Source organism: Cnephaeus nilssonii (genome assembly GCF_951640355.1).
Source record: "Cnephaeus nilssonii genome assembly, chromosome: 21".
Taxonomy (NCBI): domain Eukaryota; kingdom Metazoa; phylum Chordata; class Mammalia; order Chiroptera; family Vespertilionidae; genus Cnephaeus; species Cnephaeus nilssonii.
In genome coordinates this window covers 9817180-9835982 of record NC_137092.1, presented here as the reverse complement: position 1 = coordinate 9835982, position 18803 = coordinate 9817180, and the positions used below count along the sequence as shown (strand labels likewise).

At 54.0% G+C, this 18803-nt stretch overlaps 1 protein-coding gene across 5 annotated transcripts in view; it reads left to right on the top strand.

The window, feature by feature from the left end:
- Positions 1–14512, top strand: part of IGSF3 (immunoglobulin superfamily member 3) — an 87287-nt gene extending 72775 nt beyond the window's left edge. For all 5 annotated transcript variants that reach the window (XM_079760799.1, XM_079760798.1, XM_079760795.1 and 2 more), the window contains 3 exons: positions 5652–6059; positions 10548–11036; positions 11555–14512. In XM_079760799.1, the coding sequence (XP_079616925.1) occupies positions 5652–6059; positions 10548–11036; positions 11555–11805 (1148 nt within the window). In that variant the 3' untranslated portion in view covers positions 11806–14512. The remainder of the gene's footprint in view (positions 1–5651; positions 6060–10547; positions 11037–11554) is intronic.
- The last annotated feature ends 4291 nt before the right edge of the window (positions 14513–18803 follow it).

Below are 18803 nucleotides of genomic sequence, written 5' to 3'. Positions count from 1 at the left end.
CCAGCGCCAGTGGCAAACTCAGCATCCTTGACTGCACTGTTGTGGGTGCATCCTCACCAGGGAGAGGCCCGACGGGCGACTGTGGTTGGCGGGATGTGGCAAGGCAGGATTCTGGCAGCTCCCGCTCTCTTTCGGGGTTTGCAGCTCGCACCCTGGATCGTAGGCTGGGCCAGCTCTCATCCCTGGAATCCTGCCCAGGAGGCATTTTCTGGGCTCTCTCACCTGCTGCCTTACCTCCTGTCCCAGCCCAAGAGGAGTGCTTCCTGTCTCCAAACCTGTGGGGGCAGCCTGACCGGTGGCCTCTGACCTCTGCGAATACCTCAGCTCCACTTTAGGGCACCCTCATTGTTGAATGTCCCATCCCCATCATCTCCCTCTCAGGTTTCAGATCTGCCCCGAGAACAAGGGTGGGAACATCCAGCCCGCGGGACATAGGAGGCCCTCGAAATCATTGGGTCTGGCCCTGCCAAAGCATTAGGGGTGAGCGAATTAAATGTTTGGCCAATTACAGCAGGCTAATTTTTAAGTTGATAATGTGTATGGCCCATGAATGATGTGATAAATACCCAAATGGCCCTTGGCGGAAAGAAGGTTTCCCACCCCTGCTCTAGAACATCCCCAGAGAGGTTTGGGTCATCCCTTTCCATTACAGTCATGCACCGCATAGTGACGTGTGAGCCGACAACAGACCGCTTATATGACGGTCCCACCTATATATATAATACCCTAAGCCAGTGGTCGGCAAACTGCGGCTCTGTTGACTAATGAGTTTGCCTACCTCTGGCCTAAGCGACTGGACGACCCGATGACTGGTCAGTAGCTATGACACGCACTGACCACCAGGGGGAAGACACTCAATGCAGGAGCTGCCCTCTGGTGGTCAGTGCGCTCCCACAGTCGGAGCGCCACTCAGCTGACCGGCACCAGATGCCGGCGAGCCTCTCCTGCGGACACTCACCCTGCGTGCAGGAGCTGCGGTGGCGGCAGGCGCAGTGGGGCCAGGATGAGCGGGAGCAGCTTGGTACCCAGCCTGGGTTCAGGCTCCTCTCGGCTGCCTGCCGCTTCGCGCACTACTCTGTGCTGTGGACAGCGGGCTGGAGTCTGATGAGCTGGCGGGCAAGGCCAGGCTGTGGGGCGCAGAGGTCCACTGATCCCCACAGGCCAGGCCGAGGCACCTGTGCACCGGGCCTCTGGTGAGATAAAGGAGCTGAATTCCTGTGAGAAGGGGAAGGCTGTGTGGCTCTGGAGGATTTTTCTCTGACGGGAGCAGTGGGCAATAGAGTCCCTCTCGCTCACAGCACCTCAGTTCTGAGTGCACGGTGACATCCCAGCCCGTTACCACTCACCCGTTTCAGACAGAGGAGCCTGTCAGCTCAGTGCTTCCGATTTCTTATTCCCGCTGGTCCTCACACCACCTGCACTGCCCCCTGACAGTCTCTGTTAGGGTGACCCACGCCTAACCCAGCAGTTTCTCCCCGACATTCCCAGCCACTCCAGCCCACATCCCTGCTCCGGGAGCAGCACTGACAGCCTTGAGGTTCTCTTTCTGACCCTGTTAGGAGGAAGCAGGGGGGGGGGGGGGGCTGTGGGCCAGGGTGTACGTCTACGGGCTTCACAGTCCCCCCCCCCCCACCAACTCACCCAGAGCAGCTTCCAGTCCCGCGGGCTCCATTCATGGCGCGCTCCCCAGACAGGTGCACCCTTGCTCACCTTTTATTTTTACTGCACCTTTCTATGTTTAGGCGCACGAATACTCACCGTTGCCTTACAGCTGCCCACAGTACTGAGTACAGGAACATGCTGTGCAGGCGTGTAGCCTGGGCTAGACCCCAGAGCCTAGGTGTGTAGGAGGCTGTACCGACGAGGTGTGTGTGAGCACTCTGATGTTCGCACAGTGACATGGTCGCCTGAGGACACTTTCTCGGAGCGTATCCACGCCGTTCAGTGGCGCGTGACTGTGTGTGAAGGGAGCGAATGTGCCCGTCAGTCTCCCCTTCTTGTTAAAGAAGCTCTAGAACAAGCATGTCAAACTCAAAGGCTCACACGGGCCAGATAAACAAGGTTTACGTGTATGTGGCCGCAAAAACACGAAAGCTTCCGTTTTCATAGAAACGTAGGTTTATTTTGATAGAGATGTGCTGAATACAAAGGGCTGAAATAAATGAGTCATCATTAACATAAAATAATAGAATATCTTAATAAAAATTAGTATTTTTCCTTGAACATTAACTTACCAGACACTGAGTAACTGCACAAACTAATGAGCGTAATGCAAATAAGCCTATTTTTCTTGTTCTCCAAAAGCGAAATATTTCCTGTTGTGCACACCAAACAAGTCAGTCCAAGACTAATGACTTGGCAATCGGCTGCTAAAATATTTGCTGCTAGTATTAGTGGAGAGAAATGGTGCGCTTGCGTGTAAGGCGGGTAAGGGAAATGAATGCAACACGATTATAGTAATCAGTCATTAGCGAACGTCGTAGTTCATTATTAATAATTATATATAACAGGGTATTGTAAAAATTAAGTTACGAAATTTTTATTGAAACGTTTCTTAATACCTTTACATTGGCTGGGCCGCAAAAATATTCATTGTGGGCCACATGCGGTCCGCGAGTTTGACATGCTTGTTCTAGAACTTCTCATGTAAGGCGGCCCTGAGCTCCCTCTCCAATCCTCCTCCCTGCGTGCTCTACAATTGGTTGTCACTGTCGTTCCGGAAGGGCGGTGGGGTGCTGTGTAGGCAGCCAGAATCCCATCTCCCTGCCTTTTCTCCTGCTGTCCTCTCCCCTGGCATGCCCCTGTCCTGTTCTCTGTCATCACCCCATTCCCAACACGTCACTCAGCACCACCTCCAGGAAGCCTTCCCTGATACCTTCCCTATCACCAGGGGTTTCTTACAAAACACATAGCATAACAAGTGTGTGCTTGCATTTTCCCCTGCCCTCCCCCGCCCATACAGTAAGCACTTTGAGGTCAGGGCTGTATCTTTGTGTCTTTGGCCACTGGCATGGTAAATATTTAGTAAATATTGTTTGAATAAGGAATGAATGGTCTCTTTCCTTGAACACCCGAGGGCCTTTGACTGTCCTCGTAGCCTGGAACACATTGACCGTAGGTATCCATTTATCTCACTCTTCCTCAGAGAGGTTAGCTCTTTTTAACTGAAACAGCATTCTAGGCACCCTCTGTCCCCTTTCCCGTCCCTGTTCACTTACCTGTGTATAGACAGGTAATGATGAGCACATATGCCTAGTCACACTTAGGGAAATTCATGGATTGTCAGTTATTACGTGTCACATACTCATTGTTTACGTGCTTGTGTCTCCCGCTGGGCTTGACGCTCCCTGTGAGCGCAGGTCCTTGGTTTTCTGCACCACTCTGTTCCCACGGCCTGTCTCCCAGGAGCCTGAGGCTCGGCACCTGTCGTTCAGGAGGCACAGGAGCCGGATTCCAAGTCCAGGCGTGGCTGGCCCTCCTGTTCCTCGGCTGTGGTGTTTCTAAAACGGTCGTCCTCCCACAGGGACGTGCTGTGCTAACCCCTGCTGCTGCCCCAGGAAGGAAGCTCTGGGCCAAGTGCGTCCGGTTGGTACTTCCCGGACCTGTGTCCTGCCTCCCGGGCCAGTCCCAGGGGCTTTTGAAATGGAAGTTGGAAGTGGTCCTGGGGCCCACGAGGCTCTTGCAGGTTTCTGTTCTTCCTGTCTCTCTTACTTTCTGACCCGGCTTACTGCTGAGAGCACACAGGCCCCCCCGCAAGTGTTCTCTTCGTCACCATCCGCCCTTTCCCTTTTCTCTTTGTGCCCAAACTGTGAGGTTCCCTGCAGATCCTAAATTTTTTTAAAACATATTTTTATTGATTTCAGAGAGGAAGGAAGAGGGAGAGAGAAACATCAATGATAAGAGAATCATTGATTGGCTGCCTCTGCACACCCCCTATTGGGGATTAAGCCCACAACCCAGGCATGTGCGCTTGAGCGGAATCGAACCTGGGACCCTTCAGTCTGCAGGCCCACGCTCCGTCCACTGAGCCAAATGGCCAGGGCCAGGTCCTAAATTTATCTCGGGTTTTGACAAGAATCCGTACAGCCCTGCGCACTGCCCTAGTTCGCCCGCTTTGAGTCTCGGCCTTAGGTGGGGAACTCCCAGATCCTAAATTTATCCCGGGAGTTCCCCACCTGAGGCCGAGACTCAGTGCAGGCGAACTGGGGCAGTGTGCGGGGCTGTACGGATTCTTGTCAAAACACAGTGAACTCTCATGTACGGGGAATATTAACACTGTGAACAGAGCTCACAGGACGCCGATGAAGACAGCACATCCCATTCCCCCTTTTCCGCTGAGATTTTTTTGGTTTGAATGTTTTTCTTTTTGTGTTTTTTTTTTTTTTTCTGCTTCTAGCCCCCTCCCTCCTTTTTTATTTTCTGTTGAGAAAGAATACACTATAGAGCTTTTGGAGAATACAAAAGCACAAAGAAAACAATCTTTCAACCCAGAGACACCAGAGAGAGAGAGAGAGAGGTGTGTATGTGTGTGTTTGGGGGAGACTGCTCATTTAAAATGTTTTTTCTGGTTTTAATTTTTTCACCTTTTAATTACAAAAGTAATCGTGTGCGTTGTGAGATAGTCTGACAGTTCTGAAGTGTAAAAGTAAAAGGTGAAGTCGCATGGCCCTCCCCTCCCTCATGTCCCTCCGGAGGGCCCTCCCCGGCCTCGGTGCATGCACAGCGTCATGGCTTTGTGATGCCTCCCTGGGGCCTGTGATGAGGGGACGCGGGTGCTGTTGGCCTGTGCGTCGTCAGTGACACTTCCCAAGGTCTGACTCTTCAAACCCCTGGTCCCTCGGTGTCAGTTTCCTGCTGTCAGATCGTTGTGTTCCCACCTTGAGAGGAAACCGTGTGGGGTTTTGCAGAGAGAGTAAGAACTGTGATGCTCACGGCCAGCCCGAGACCCTATAAGCTGTTTCCTCTGCAGCTCTTTCGTGGTTCACAGCCCAGCACGGTCCCTCCACGGGGCCAGTTTTAAAAATCTCTTGCTTAGCCTGTGGCTCAGTGATTGAGCATCAACCTATGAACCAGAGGGTCAAAGTTTGATTCCCAGTCGGAGCACATGCCCGGGTTGTGGGCTCAGTCTCCAGTAGGAGGTGTACAGGGGGCTGCCCATCAATGATTCTCCCTCATCGTTGATGTTTCTCTCTCCCTCTCCCTCTCTCTTCCTCTCTGAAACCAATAAAAATATGTATTTTTTTAAAAGTAAAATAAAAATCTCTTGCCTGGGGAGGAGTCTCACGGTGCCCTTCCTGTCCTTTCCCAGCCACCTGCCCTCAGCCCTACGCCGCGTGGTCGGCTGTCACTGGGATGTGCCGTCATCTGCACACGTCGTCTCGGACAAGAGGGCGTGCTTGTCCTCTGCTCGGCCTCTGACCTGATGAGGGTTATAAGTGGGGAGAGCTGTCACGGTCACATTGGACTCCGTAAAACTCGGACACTTGGGCACATGATCGAGAACTCGAACATATGGGGGCCAGGCCTGAGACAGGCTTCCTCGAACGGAGGGTGCTGTCTTCTGTGTTTGGAAGGCGCCCCTCACCTGTGCTTGGAGGGGGGCCCTGCAGGCGGCTTGCTGCTTTCTGACCTCTCTCCCCTCGCCTTTGCAGACAGCCGCCTGAAGCTCAGCCAGGTGCAGGGGAACCTGTCGGTCCTGGAGACGCGGCAGGTGCAGCTGGAGTGCGTGGTCCTGAACCGCACCAGCCCGGCCTCGCAGCTCGTGGTGGAGTGGTTCGTGTGGAAGCCCAACCACCCGGAGCGGGAGGCCGTGGCCCGCCTGAGCCGCGAGGCCACCTTCCACTACGGGGAGCAGGCGGCCAAGAACAACCTGAAGGGGCGGCTGCACCTGGAGAGCCCCGCCCCGGGCGTGTTCCGGCTCTTCCTGCAGAACGCGGCGGTGCAGGACAGCGGCACCTACAGCTGCCACGTGGAGGAGTGGCTGCCCAGCCCCGGCGGCCTGTGGTACAAGCGGGCAGAGGACACTGCCGGGCAGACCGCTGTCACCGTCACGCGACCAGGTGAGGGCTCCTGTCCCCGGGCCTCCACACCCTTCCCTGTGCGTATGAATCGCACACGCTGCGTAACATTAGTTTCTCAGTTAATCCATGGTCTGCAGTCACGTGTGTGCGCATTCACCGCTTGCATTTGCGTTCAGTATTGCCTCCATTTTTCCCCCTCGTGAAGGGCACGTGGCTTCAGCCTCAGGGGATTCTATTTCTTCACTAGACTATCATTTGACGATTAATGATTCCAGTGCATGGAATGTCTTCCTTTTAAAGAACACATTCAGACTTGGACAAGTGGTGGATGTGCAGGAATCTTGAAACAGGAGCCAGGTGGTTCAGAAAAGGAAGCTTACCGATTTTCAGTGGGAAAAAAATGGATTCACGTGCTTCAGGTAGAAAAAGATGAAGTCCATGCAGCCTGCCCTCTCACTTCCGAGCAGCGTTATTGGTGCGAAGGACCAGTCCGTGTGGCCTTGTGCTTCTCTTGTCTTTCTTGTTGGTTTCTAACGGACCTGAAAACACACGATGGCTAGGGCTGGTTATGGTGACACATTTAAACACGCAATGAAAGGAGACTTAGAGCGGGTTCCTGTCCCTGCTGCCATCACACCACCATTCACCCGCGTCCGAGCAGCAAGCCAGTGGTCCCTCTATGGCGGGGAGCAGAATGGGGTGCGGCCTGTGTCGGTGGGAACGCCTTGTCTTTCTGCTCTCGGAGCCTCCCGACGTCCCGTGTGTTGCCGTTGGTCCTGTCTATCGGGGGCTTTCGGGATGCTTTTGTTCTGTCTGAGTAGAGCAGCTTGCCCGTTGGACTAGGACTTCACAGACGTGCTGGCCCGGCCCACACGTCACGGACACACTTCGGAGACTGAATACACCCTTTGTGACAAGAAAGGGTCTCCGCGGGGGGAGGAACATCACTCCCCCTGAATTACTCATCTTTCCCCTGGGCTTTCTTCTTCCTGCGTCGCCCAGGAGCGGCGGCTCGTCTTTTCCCAAAGGTAGAGAAGTGGCAGCTGAACCCCCTGGTCCCCAGCTCCCACCCACTGTGCAGGTCCCCGTGCGAGGCCCCAGGTGGCCGGGGAGGAGACGTGCCCTCAGGCAGCCAGGGTTGGGCGGTTTATGTGCCGTCCTCAGACGCCCCGACTGGAACATTTTACCTTGGAGGGACCCGAGGCCTGAAGAGAAAAGCCACACAGCCAGCGAGAGCAGACGGGCGGCCGCCCCACTTCCCTCCCACCACAGTGTGCTCCCAACATGGCCTGACCCTGCAGCCCTGCCTCTCACCCTCAGCCAGAGGAGTAGCCTGGACCCCCAGCCCGCCTTCCTTCCTCCCTGTCTGAGCACAGTCATGTGCCGCTTACCCACGGGGATCGTCCTGAGCAACGTGACGCCAGGCGATTCCGTCGTCATGCGAACATCACAGAGGGCGCTTCACACACCTGACGGTGCAGCCTCCTGCACACCAGGCCGTGTGGCCCAGCCTGTCGCTCCAGGCTACACGCCTGCATGGCGTGCTCTGTACTAAACCAGACTAAATCCAGCACAAGAGAAAGTGATGCAACCAGGAGACACAGCAAACGAGACGTATAAGCGGTACAGGCCACACTGGTTTATAAGCAAACCTTTTTTTATTATAAGTAGAGAGAGTGCACTTTAACATAACGATAAAACGTACCATATAGTAAATGCATAAAGCAGTAATAGTTGTTGATTGTCATTATCACACCACGCGTATTATACTACATGTACAGTATGCTGGCCGTGCTTTATACGGCCAGCAGCGCAGTAGGTGGGTTCACACCAGCGTCACCACGAGCACTGCGGAAGGCCGTGCAGGGCAGCCTTCCAGCGGCGGCGATGTCCCTGGTGGTGGGAATGTCTCAGCCTAGGGGACTCGTCCTGTATGTGGCCCAGCGTTGACAGAAGCTCGATTACGTGGCGCGTGACTATATGTAAGTTGACCGTGCCAGTTACAAAACATTTGGAAAACAGAAAAGTGTAGTTTTGAAAAAGAAAATTCTCTATAATCTCACTAGCATTTCATAGCCACCGTTTTCCCTGGTTGCATAACTTTCGTTGTGGGCTGTGTGTCGAGGACTTCTTCCTGAGGTATAGGTTAGACGGATGGAAGACTTGGAGCAATGAAACTCCAGGAGTTCAGAGTCGCCTAGCACTGCTTAAGGTCGACCGGAGTATGACACACGTGAGGGAAAGGGCTCCTGCCCTCAGTGAGGTGGTCGCCAAGCACATTGGCAGTCGTGTTCGGCTCACACACGTGGGGAAGAGAGAGCCACCTTCGTCAGACCGCCCGGGAGTCGGGGGTCAAGGACACTGCCTCGGAGCCGTCAGCACAACGTCGGGGAGGGTGAGGTGGACTTCCTCGGGGCTCCCCCCGGAGAAGGAAAGGAAGGAGTGTTAACCTCTGAAGGGGCATGCTGGTCTCTTCTGGGAGTCAGACGTGGGGAACCAAATTGGTAGAGAGGCGTGTTTAAGGAGAGGGGAGTCAAATGAGGGTGGAAATTAATTTTATTGGAAAACCTTGTATTGAGTCACTACTGTAGACGAGGCACTTAAAGGGGCCCGAAGAAGGTCTGAGCAGTTAGACAGAAGAGACGAAGGGAGAGTGGGTGGGGAAGAGCACTCGGGGGGCCGACCTCCTGCTACGGCGGGCCCGTGGCCACCTTCCCCGGGCCACTCCCCTGACACAGTGGCCCGTCGCTAGGGGCGTTAGGACTCAGTGTTAGACCCTGGAGGGAAAAGCACCCTAGACCGCCCCAGCTCTGCAGCGTTTCTCTCCATGGCTTTGGGGTCACGCGTTAGCCATGTTCTCTGGAGGAATCGGCCAGTGACTGCATCAGCCTGTGGACGGATTTCATATTCCCCCGTTCGGCCGCTTTCTGTCCCCAGAGCAGCCCCTCCCCAGGAAGGGCTGGGATGGCACGCTGTGCCCTGTCGTGGTTCCGAAGCCCCCGTGTGCCAGCCGCACACACTGAGATTCCAGGTGGGCCGAGGGGGAGTGCCCAGGGGCTTGGCGGAGCCCCACAAAAGCAGTAGGAACCCCAGCCTTGTGTTCGCCTGCGAGAGACATTAAGCCAATTCATTGAAAGCCCAGGACAGTCCTTGGGAAATGCTCCGATTTGGTCTTCATCCAAGGAGACTCCGACGTGGTCGCTCTGCTCTTGTTGATGCTGCGTTGGCATCTTTCACACGCGTTTCATGAACAGCCTTTTAGGAGCTGGGAGAGATGGTTTGTGTAGAACCTACCCCTGTGAGCCGTTAAAAACAGCTGCAAAATGAAACAGATCCGGGCTGCCTGACGGTGTCTGTGAGCCGTGACTCACCTGGTGGGCGCCTCCCGAGGCTGCGGTGTCTCAGTCGGGGAGACTCTGCCTGTGTCATCCTCCGAGGGCGGGGTCCCTGCTCAGTGTGAGTCCCCTTTCCGGGCTGGTATCTGCAGTTTGGCTTCTGTCCTTGGAGAATGTTCTCCTCCTCGGGGTCACGGTAGCGTAGGCAGCAATCTACACGCACACGGTGCAGATGCAAAGGCTGCCGAGGGCGAATTCGTCTCCCAGCGCCGCCGGGACAAACGAGCCCGACCCTGATGGCTGAAAACACCGAAATGTCTTCTCTCTCGGTTCTGGAGGCTGGAAGTCCGAGATCAGGGTGTCCTCAGGCCATGCTCCCCGGATGTTTCTCGGGGGTGGGGGGGGGGGGATCCGTCCTGGCCTCTCTCCCCAGCTCCTCGGGCCCCAGGGGTCCCTGGCCTGCAGCTGTGTCACTCCAGCCCCTGCCTCCGTCCTCCCTGTCTTCTCTGTGTGTCTCCGTGTCCTCCTCCTCCTCCTCCTCTTCTTCTTCTTTTTAAAAATATGTTTTTATTGATTTTAAAGAGAGAGGAAGGGAAAGGGAGAGGGAAACATTGATGTGAGAAACATTGATTGGCTGCCTCCTGCACGCCCCCTACTGGGGGTTGAGCCCATAGCCTGGACGTGTGCCCTTTCTGGGAATTGAACCAGCGAACTTCTGTGCGACACTTGCCAGCGCCTCGCCCCTTCTTATGAGGACCCCAGTCGCTGGATTTAGGGCTCATCGTAACTTAAGTACATCGGCACAGACCCTGCTTCCAATTGAGGCCCCATGCTGGGGATCCAGGGGGACGTGAATTTGTGAGGGTGGGCGAGGACACACTATTCAACCACTGCGAGGGTTTACAGTGACTATAACTCCCCCCCCCCCCATTCCCATACGCAGCCACAGGCACCCACGCAAACATAAACAGACATGCACGTCAGAATAAAATGTCGTCTTCTGCTCACCATGCCGCGTAGGGAACGCAGCGTGCTGCTCTCGAGCGCTTTTCCTTGGCCCTCCTTTCCCATCTCTGCACACGGTGCCGCTCACTCCTCTAGCAGGTGCGTTTAGTGGTGGACACGGAGGTTGTCTCGAGCAAAGAAACTAAAACAGGCTCTTCTCCCTCCTGTGTCCCCCGTCCCCCCCCAGAGGCCGCCCTGCAGGTGGACACAGTGGTCCCCAACGCCACGGTGACGGAGAAGGCAGCTTTCCAGCTCGACTGCAGCATCGTGTCGCGCTCCAGCCAGGACTCCCGCTTTGCGGTGGCCTGGTATTCCCTGAGGACTAAAGCCGGGGGGGACGCGGGCAGCCCTGGCCTGGAAGAACGGGAGGACGAGGAGGAGGAGGAGGAGGACGAGGAGGAGGAGGAAGATGAAGAGGACCCAACGGAGCGGACGGCCCTGCTGCGCGTGGGCCCTGACGCTGTGTTCGGCCCCGAGGGCGGCCCCTGGGAGGGCAGGCTTCGCTTCCAGAGGCTGTCCCCGCTGCTCTACAGGCTCACGGTGCTGCAGGCAAGGCCCCGCGACACGGGCAACTACTCCTGCCGCGTGGAGGAGTGGCTGCCCAGCCCCCAGAAGGAATGGTACCGGCTGACCGAGGAGGAGTCGGCCCCCATCAGCATCCGAGTGCTGGACACGAGTGAGTGTTCCCGATTTACAGGGGGAGGATGTCCCAATTGGTTACAACTGCCTGGAAGATAAAGATCACAGCTCGGTCATGGGTTCATGAGCTGCATTCTCGCCTGTCCTGGGCATTTAGGATCTGCATACCAGCTCATGGAACTGACCCTTGATTCCTTATGCCCAAAGCAGGGACTGAGCCCTGGCCCGTGTGGTTCAGTTGGTTGAGCACCATCCCATGCACCGAGAGGTCTCCGGTTCTATTCTCTGACAGGCTCAGTCTCCAGTAGGGGGCGTGCAGGAGGCAGCCCATCAATGATTCTCTCTCATCATTGATGTTTCTCTCGCCCCCTCCCTTCTTCTCTGAAATAAATAAAAATATATATGTATATTAGAATATAAAGGTTGTCCCCATTCTTAGTGGCGGTAGGGGAAGGACAAGTGGCTTCCATGGGGTCGGGCGAGGTTTTCAAGAGCAAAAGCCGACAGCCCAGGTCCTCAGCCCTCACTGTCTTGTCTCCCTCCCGGCCCTTCCAGGTTCCACCCTGCAGTCCGCCATCTGCTCCAACGACGCGCTCTTCTACTTCGTCTTCTTCTACCCGTTCCCCATCTTCGGCATCCTGATCATCTCCATCCTGCTGGTGCGCTTCAAGAGCCGGAGCTCCAGCAAGAACTCGGACGGGAAGAACGGGGTGCCCCTGCTGTGGATCAAGGAGCCGCACCTCAACTACTCCCCCACTTGCCTGGAGCCGCCCGTCCTCAGCATCCACCCAGGAGCCATAGACTGAGGGCCCCCCGGGGACGCCGGCCACCAGGGGCCGAGGGCTCCCACGCTGCCTCTCGCTCTGTGATGGGACAGCAGACAGCACCCAGACTCCGGACAGCCCTCCCAGAAAACTGTCCGACGCGAGATGTGTTCACAGTCCCCGGCCAGCCCCAGAGGCAGCTGCTGCCTGTGGGCGGCGCCCCGGTGGGTGAGCGATTTCCGGGCCGGTGCGGTCATCCGCGGCTTTAGGTCTCTTGTTTTCGTTCTTGGTGACGTAGTGAGCAGCGCCGGGCGCCACGCCCACTCACAGGTAGAAATAGGTAGACGTCGCAGGGGTCTCACGCTTTCTATTGGACTCTTTTTAAAAACCCGTGGTTTATTCTTTTTTGGATTTCGTAATGTTGTGGACGCATTTCTCTTAGGTACAACGGATGAGAAAAGGAGAGACGGACTTTATAGTGCGAAGGAATCCCTTCCGAGACCTTTGGTTTTGCACACTTGAAAATGCCACCACCGGTGGAGCAAAAGACACCGAACGTTTTTTACTTTCTTCACTTGACTTGAACATTATGGGAAGTGTGGGCCCAGTTTGTATCTTATCTTTCCCCTCAGCTGGAGTTGTTTTTTTGCTTCAAGAACTGTGTCTGCGAGACAAATCCTGCATAAGCCCATTCGGAGGCAGGAGATGGTGGCCAGCCAGCCTATTCGCCAGGGAGGCGGAAGTCAGCGTCCTCCCAGCCTTGCCAAAAATCCGAAACCTTTGTTGGAGGACAAGTCAAAAGCCCAGAGCGCTCTCGCTCGCAGTGTGGGATGGGGGAGCTTTCAGCAGGGACTGACTTGCAGGTCGGTCAGAGCCCGTGGTTAGTGGCGGGAGGAAAAAGGGCTAGTTGCTGGCTTGATGCGTCCGCTGAGGGCAGTCTCCAGCTGGTAGCTGAGCAGGTGGGCCTCTGTGCTAAGGTGCTTTGCCAAACTCTTAAAGGGAAGTGGCCAGTGAGCCGGGGAAGGGGACAGCGCTGAGCGGACCATACAAACAGCCCCACGTACCGGGCAGAGGGCACTGGGGCCCGCACAGCTCAGCCCCTTGCACAAGGGGGCAGCCGCTGTCGGAGCTGATTTTGGAGAGCAGGCAGGAATGACTGCCTCCCTGGAGGTGTGAAGGCTGGGTTTTTCTCCTTCCTTTCCATTAGATTTTCCTCAAAGATACGGATGTCTTTCCTCCTCACCGTTGATCTCTCCCTGCTTCTCGCTGCCGCGCCGCGCCCAGGGAGGTCCCCTCGGCAGGAAGCACCACATGCCTTTGTCCGTGAGGGTTTCCCTTCCCTTCCTCAGATCTTGTCTGCGGTTTAGGTGACGTGGTGGTTCGTTGTGATGGCGGTGTTTTATTTAGATGCCCCTTAGAGTCCAACAAAGGCCAGTGTCACCTGCTGCTTCACATTCCAGAAGCGTGGCCCCAGGGGAGCGGCAGCGGCTGCAGGTGCTCACCCCTCCACAAGGTGTTTCATGCCCCGACTTTCCCGTGTTCTGCGGGCCAGGGGGGCCATCGCCCTTTCTCAGTGAGCATACATCTCGAATCCCAAGGGAGTTCCGGTTTGGAAAAAGCCAGCACGGATTTGGGCGCTAGGTCGAACCAGAGAGATCGCTGGGAAACGCTGTTCTGAGACTGAACGGCCTCCAGGGAGGCCGGGGGGCTCCCAAGGCCATGTGGGTGCTGATCCTGCTCTGGGTCTGGGGTGCTCAGCAGGTGCTTTGCTGTGTCCCAGCTGAAGGGAAGCATTTCCTGACAGGCTCACACCTGCCTTCTGCACCTTGCAGGTGCACCAGTGCTCTCTCCCCCGTGGGAGCGCAGGCTCACGTGCCCATCCCCATTCCTCGTGCTGCTCGAAGGCTGTAGGGCGCATATGCGGCTCAGTGGTGAGGGAAGAAGGCAGTCTTTTGCCCCATTTTGTCATTTCAGGGCTGTGGGCTTTCGGTGGGAAATTGCTGACCTTTAACTTACAGACTGAGTCAACGAGGGAAGAAGACTTACGGGTCCTCTGTCTGAATGGAAAGATGCCAGAGGGCTGTCTGGGCCCGGCATGTGCACCTGAGACTTGAGTTTGAATTGATTGACAGCTGCAGAAAGGTAGCTGCTGCCACATCATTACATAGGTGAAGTCATCGTGGGAACTTGGAAAGAAAAGAAACCGAAGCCAGTATTTTAATAATTGTGTTTGTTTTTTTCCTGTGTCTTTTCTATGGGCTTGGGGATACCATCAAAGGGGGGAGCTTTTCCAGCTTTCTATGAAAATCCCCAGGACCTTCCCTTTTTTTGGCCATTTCTATGGAAATGTGGTGTCAGATGAATGGTAATGGTGCCCTCCAGTGGCTGGGAGACCTCATTGCACATTGCCGACCGGAGCTTTGAGACCAGGAGAGACCGCCTCTTGACTTCTCTCCATCTACAATGTTGCATTAATGAACCCTACACTGTGCGAGGCCCTCCTCCCAGGACATGGATATGACCACACCCTCTTTGACCAGGGTGTTTCTGTAGCAAGTTTTCATATTCTTTTCAAACAATGGTTTCTCTGCGTTAATAGTTGAAGAAGAAAAGAGGTGGAGTAAGAAAATTACCCATGCATGATGTAGAGAGCTGTTGATTTTGTTTGTTTTTTTAAAGGAAAAATATTTGTAAGATGTTGCACTAAAACGTTTTATATACACTTCAGACACCTGTAATAAATTATGTTGAAAATATGGCTGTTTACCTTTCCTGGAGCGCACTGTCCTTTCTCTGCACTTAGTCACCTCCTCCACGAACCTGCGCCCTGGGGTAACAGTGAGCTCTGCCCCCACACTGTCCTGCTAGGTTTGCGAATTGTGGCCTTTATTATTATGTACTGCCCCCAGCGTAAGTGGTGTCCTTGTGCACACAATACCAAAAAAACACCCCTTTCTCAAGACACTTGACTGCCACCAGCTGAGAATGGATCATCATAAATATATAGCTCTACCCTGACTGTCAAGGCTGTGCTGTGCAGCACACACCACACCGGGAGGCCTGCGAGGCAGGTTCAGAATATAGAGCTTATGACCTCTAGCTTTCTTTTGAGGGGGTGGGGGAGGAAGTGGGCAGGATGGGGTAAGAGGAGACTGATGGAGAAGAGCGGGAACATGGGACAATCTTCTCCATGGCCATCGAGGGCCTCTACAGCAAGACCACACCGTCTTTCTCAAGCTGTGACGTGTTGTCCTGACTGTGGGATACTCACCAAGCATGTTCCAGGCTGGAGGAACAGCAGGAGCTGTGCATTCCTGTTCAGTGAGAACATGCAGCACAACAGTCTCAGGTCCCCACACAACTGGAATGCTGGGGTGTTGTCTGCAAAAGGAGGAGAAGGGCAGAATGATGCAAGCCATAGCAGTGGCACGTGACTAGTCAGAACCCAGCTGTAATTGTTTAAAGCCCACCCCAAAATTTGCAGAAGGACCTAGATAGAGGGTAAGAAGCGGAGGGGGGTGTTTTTCCTTTTTCTTTTTAAAACCCAAGCCCTTCCAGTGCTTTCCTCAGCTCCTTATCAACTTCCTGCAGCTGCGGGCTTGGCCAGCAGTTGAAATGTGACTTTATCCCTTGGGTACCCAGAATGGTTCCATGTTAAGTCTTATTATTTTGTCTGCTTTTCCCCTCAAATGCTCTCCCCCCCACCCCTCAACCTCCACCGCCTCGGTTTTTTAAATCATTTTTCAACTAGAGGCCCAATGCATGAAATTCGTGCAAGGGGCTCGGCCCTCACAGCCCTGGCTGCCTCACAGCTGCCCACTGGTTGTTCTGGAAGGTCATTCTGCCATACGTTCTAATTAGCAAATTAGCACATTATTATATAGGATTACTCTTGACATACAACATCATATTAATTTCAGGTGTGCTCCCCAGTGATTAGACATTATATTACTTACTGAGCGATCATCCTGATAAACTCGTACCCATCTGACACCATTCAGAGTTCTTAGAATAATGTTGACTATATTCCCTATGCTGTACTTTACATCCCCATGACTATTCTGTAACAACCAATTTGTACTTCTTAATCCCTTCACCTTTTTCACCCATTTCCCAACCCTCCTCTCACCTGGCAACAGTCAAAATATCCTCTGTATCTATGAACCTGTTTTCTGCTTGTTCCTTTATTTTGTTTTTTAGGCTCAATTATTGGTAGATATGTATTATTTATTTATGTTATTTATATTTTTGATCTTCTTAAAGAAGACACTTTAACATTTCATGTAATACTGGTTTGATGGTGATGAACTACTTGAGTTTTTTCTTGTCTGGGAAGCTCTTTATATGTTTCAATTTTATTTTTATCTTTTTAAATCCTTACCTGAGGATATTTTTACATTAAATTTTTTTTAGAGAGAATGGAAGAGAGAGGTAAAGACAGAAATATTGATGTAAGAGAAACACATAAATTTTTTTGCTTCCTGCATGCATCCCAACTAGGGCCCGAACCGGGAGGAGCCTGCAACGGAGGTATGTGCCCTTGACCGGAATTGAACCCTGGACCTTTGGGTCCGCAGGCCAACACTCTATCCACTAAGCCAGACCGACTAGGGCCGTGTTTCCATTTTAAATGATAGCTTTGCAGAGTAGAGTAATCTTGGTTGCAGCTACTTGTTTTTCATCACTTTGACTATTTCTTGCCACTCCCTTCTGGCCTATAAAGTTTCTGTTGTGCAATCAGCTGATGGTCCAGGTGAATTTTAGAGGATGTTTATTAAAGCCCAGGATAGTGAAACAAGGAAGGGGCCTAGGGCAGTGTTCGGCAAATTGCAGCTCGCGAGCCGCGGTTTGCCGCTCTGTTGACGAATGAGTTTGCCGACCACTGCTAGGGAAAAACACTTAAAAAACATTTTAATAATGTACTAATGTCTTTAACCTGAAGTCAAAACTTCTGGGTAAGGGTAATGCCTTACACAGTGGTCAGCAAACTCATTAGTCAACACAGCGACAAACCATGGCTCACGAGCCACAGTTTGCCGACCACTGGCCTAGGGTAACAGGAGGGGGGGATATGGTGGGGAAATGAGGTTAGGCTGGGCTTCTGTGGCTCACTTGGAAGTCAGAGAAACGGAGGCCTGGGAGACAGGTGAGGGTATTAGCTCAGGACAAGCTACCCTGGTGGCAATCTCATGGGGTCCCTTGGAGTTTAGGAGCTATGTGCCTATGGGGGAAGGAAATGGCCCGGCATGCTCCCTGGAGGGAGAGCACGCTGGGACCTGGTTTCCAGGTTGGGTGTTTACGTGCAAATCCGCCCGGTGTTTATATAAGTGAAGGGAATAGACAATTCTACAGGAGGCAAGAGGACTCTCATGTCTGTAGGTCTAGGAGCAGCGATTTCCTCTCTGTGTTCTAGGATTTGTAGGCTTCCTGGGAGAAGCTCCAAGTCTGGCAAGAACTAGAGCCAGGGAACCAGAGAGCAGCACCCACCCCATGCTACCAGAGCAGGCGAAGGAGCTCCTTTCTGACCTTCTAGTCCATGGTCATCTACAGGGACAGCAGGTGAGAGTAGGCCTCCGGTCACAGGAGGAGAACTACATCCAGCCCTCCTTCGGTGGCAAAGTAGGGCCTGTTGGGCCGTCTGCCTGAGGCATTTCAGGTCCGGCCTTTCTGAGCCACTTCTGATTTGTGAAGTCAGCTGGACCAGGTATTTAATTGCTTCTGGAAAAGTTTTTAAAAAATATTTTTAAAATTGATTTCAGAGAGGAAAGGAGAGGGAGAGAGAGGTAGAAAGAGAATCATTAATTGGCTGCCTTCCACACACCCTACACTGGTGATCAAGCCTGCAACCCTGGCGTGTGCCCTGACTGGGAATCGAACCATGTCCTCCTGGTTCATAGGTCGATGCTCAACCACTGAGACATGCCGGCTGGGCCTAGAAAGGTTTGATGGGAGCACAGTATATTTCTTTCTCTTTCTCTCTCTCTCTCTCTCTCTCTCTCTCTCTCTCTCTCTCTCTCTCTCTCTCTCTCTCCCTCACCGGAGGATTTTTTTTTTTTCCAGAGAGAGTGAAAGGGAGGGAGAGAGAGGAAAAACAAACATGCTGTCAGAGAGACACATGGATTGGTGCATGCACCCCAGGGAGGGGGTCGAACCTGTAACCCAGGTAGTGCCCTTGACTGGGAATCAAACCGTTGACCCTTCGGTGCAGGGGCAGCGCTCTAGCCAAGGAGCACACTGGCCAGGGCAACACAGCCTCTCTCCTTAGGGCACTGCTCATTGGCCAGGGGCGTGTCCAACCCAGGCAGGCTAATGAACCATTCCTCACACGCCCCCACTCTTCCACAACCGGCAGCATGCTGGTGTTTCCTGCATTCGGACAGGCCCTGTCCCTGAAAGAGTTCCCCTAACTCCCACAGGCGGGCTGGGTGCTTCTCTCCCAAAGAAAGGGAGCTGAGAGGGAGGCTGGTGGGAGCAGCTCGTTCTGGGGGTAACCTGGTCTGGAATCGGGTGGATTTGAGGAGAGGGCACGCCAATCAAGAAGACTGACCAATAGGATGGAGAGTTCCGTGCCTGCCCCGCCTAAGGGGGAGGGGAGATTTTGATTGGCCAGACAGTAAGGGAGCAGACCCACCGCTTAGACGGAGGAAAACAAGAGCAAGGAGGCAAACTGGAGGAGGGAGAAACCAAAGGCTTGACGTTCCAGCCTCGGGGGAGGGAGTGTGGAGGTTGGGGGTCAGGCTTTAGGAGAAGGCAGCATGCACTTGGGTGAGGAGACTTGCGGCTAAGGGGCAGTAACCCCGCTCATGCTAGCAGGTGTCCGACATCTCCCGTTTCCTTCCGTTTAATCGTGGAAGAAAGAGCGGCTTCAAGAGGCTGTGTGGTCGGGGTCCCATTAGCTGAGTCACTTGGCAGGGAAAGCAAGCTCCCCGCGGAGGAATCACGGGCTCCCCGTCCTTCGGCGGAGTCCTGCCACTCAGGGGCCAGCTGAGAGGGGCGCAGCCGTGGGAGAGTGAGCGCCCCGCCACGGTGTGGCCTCCGTC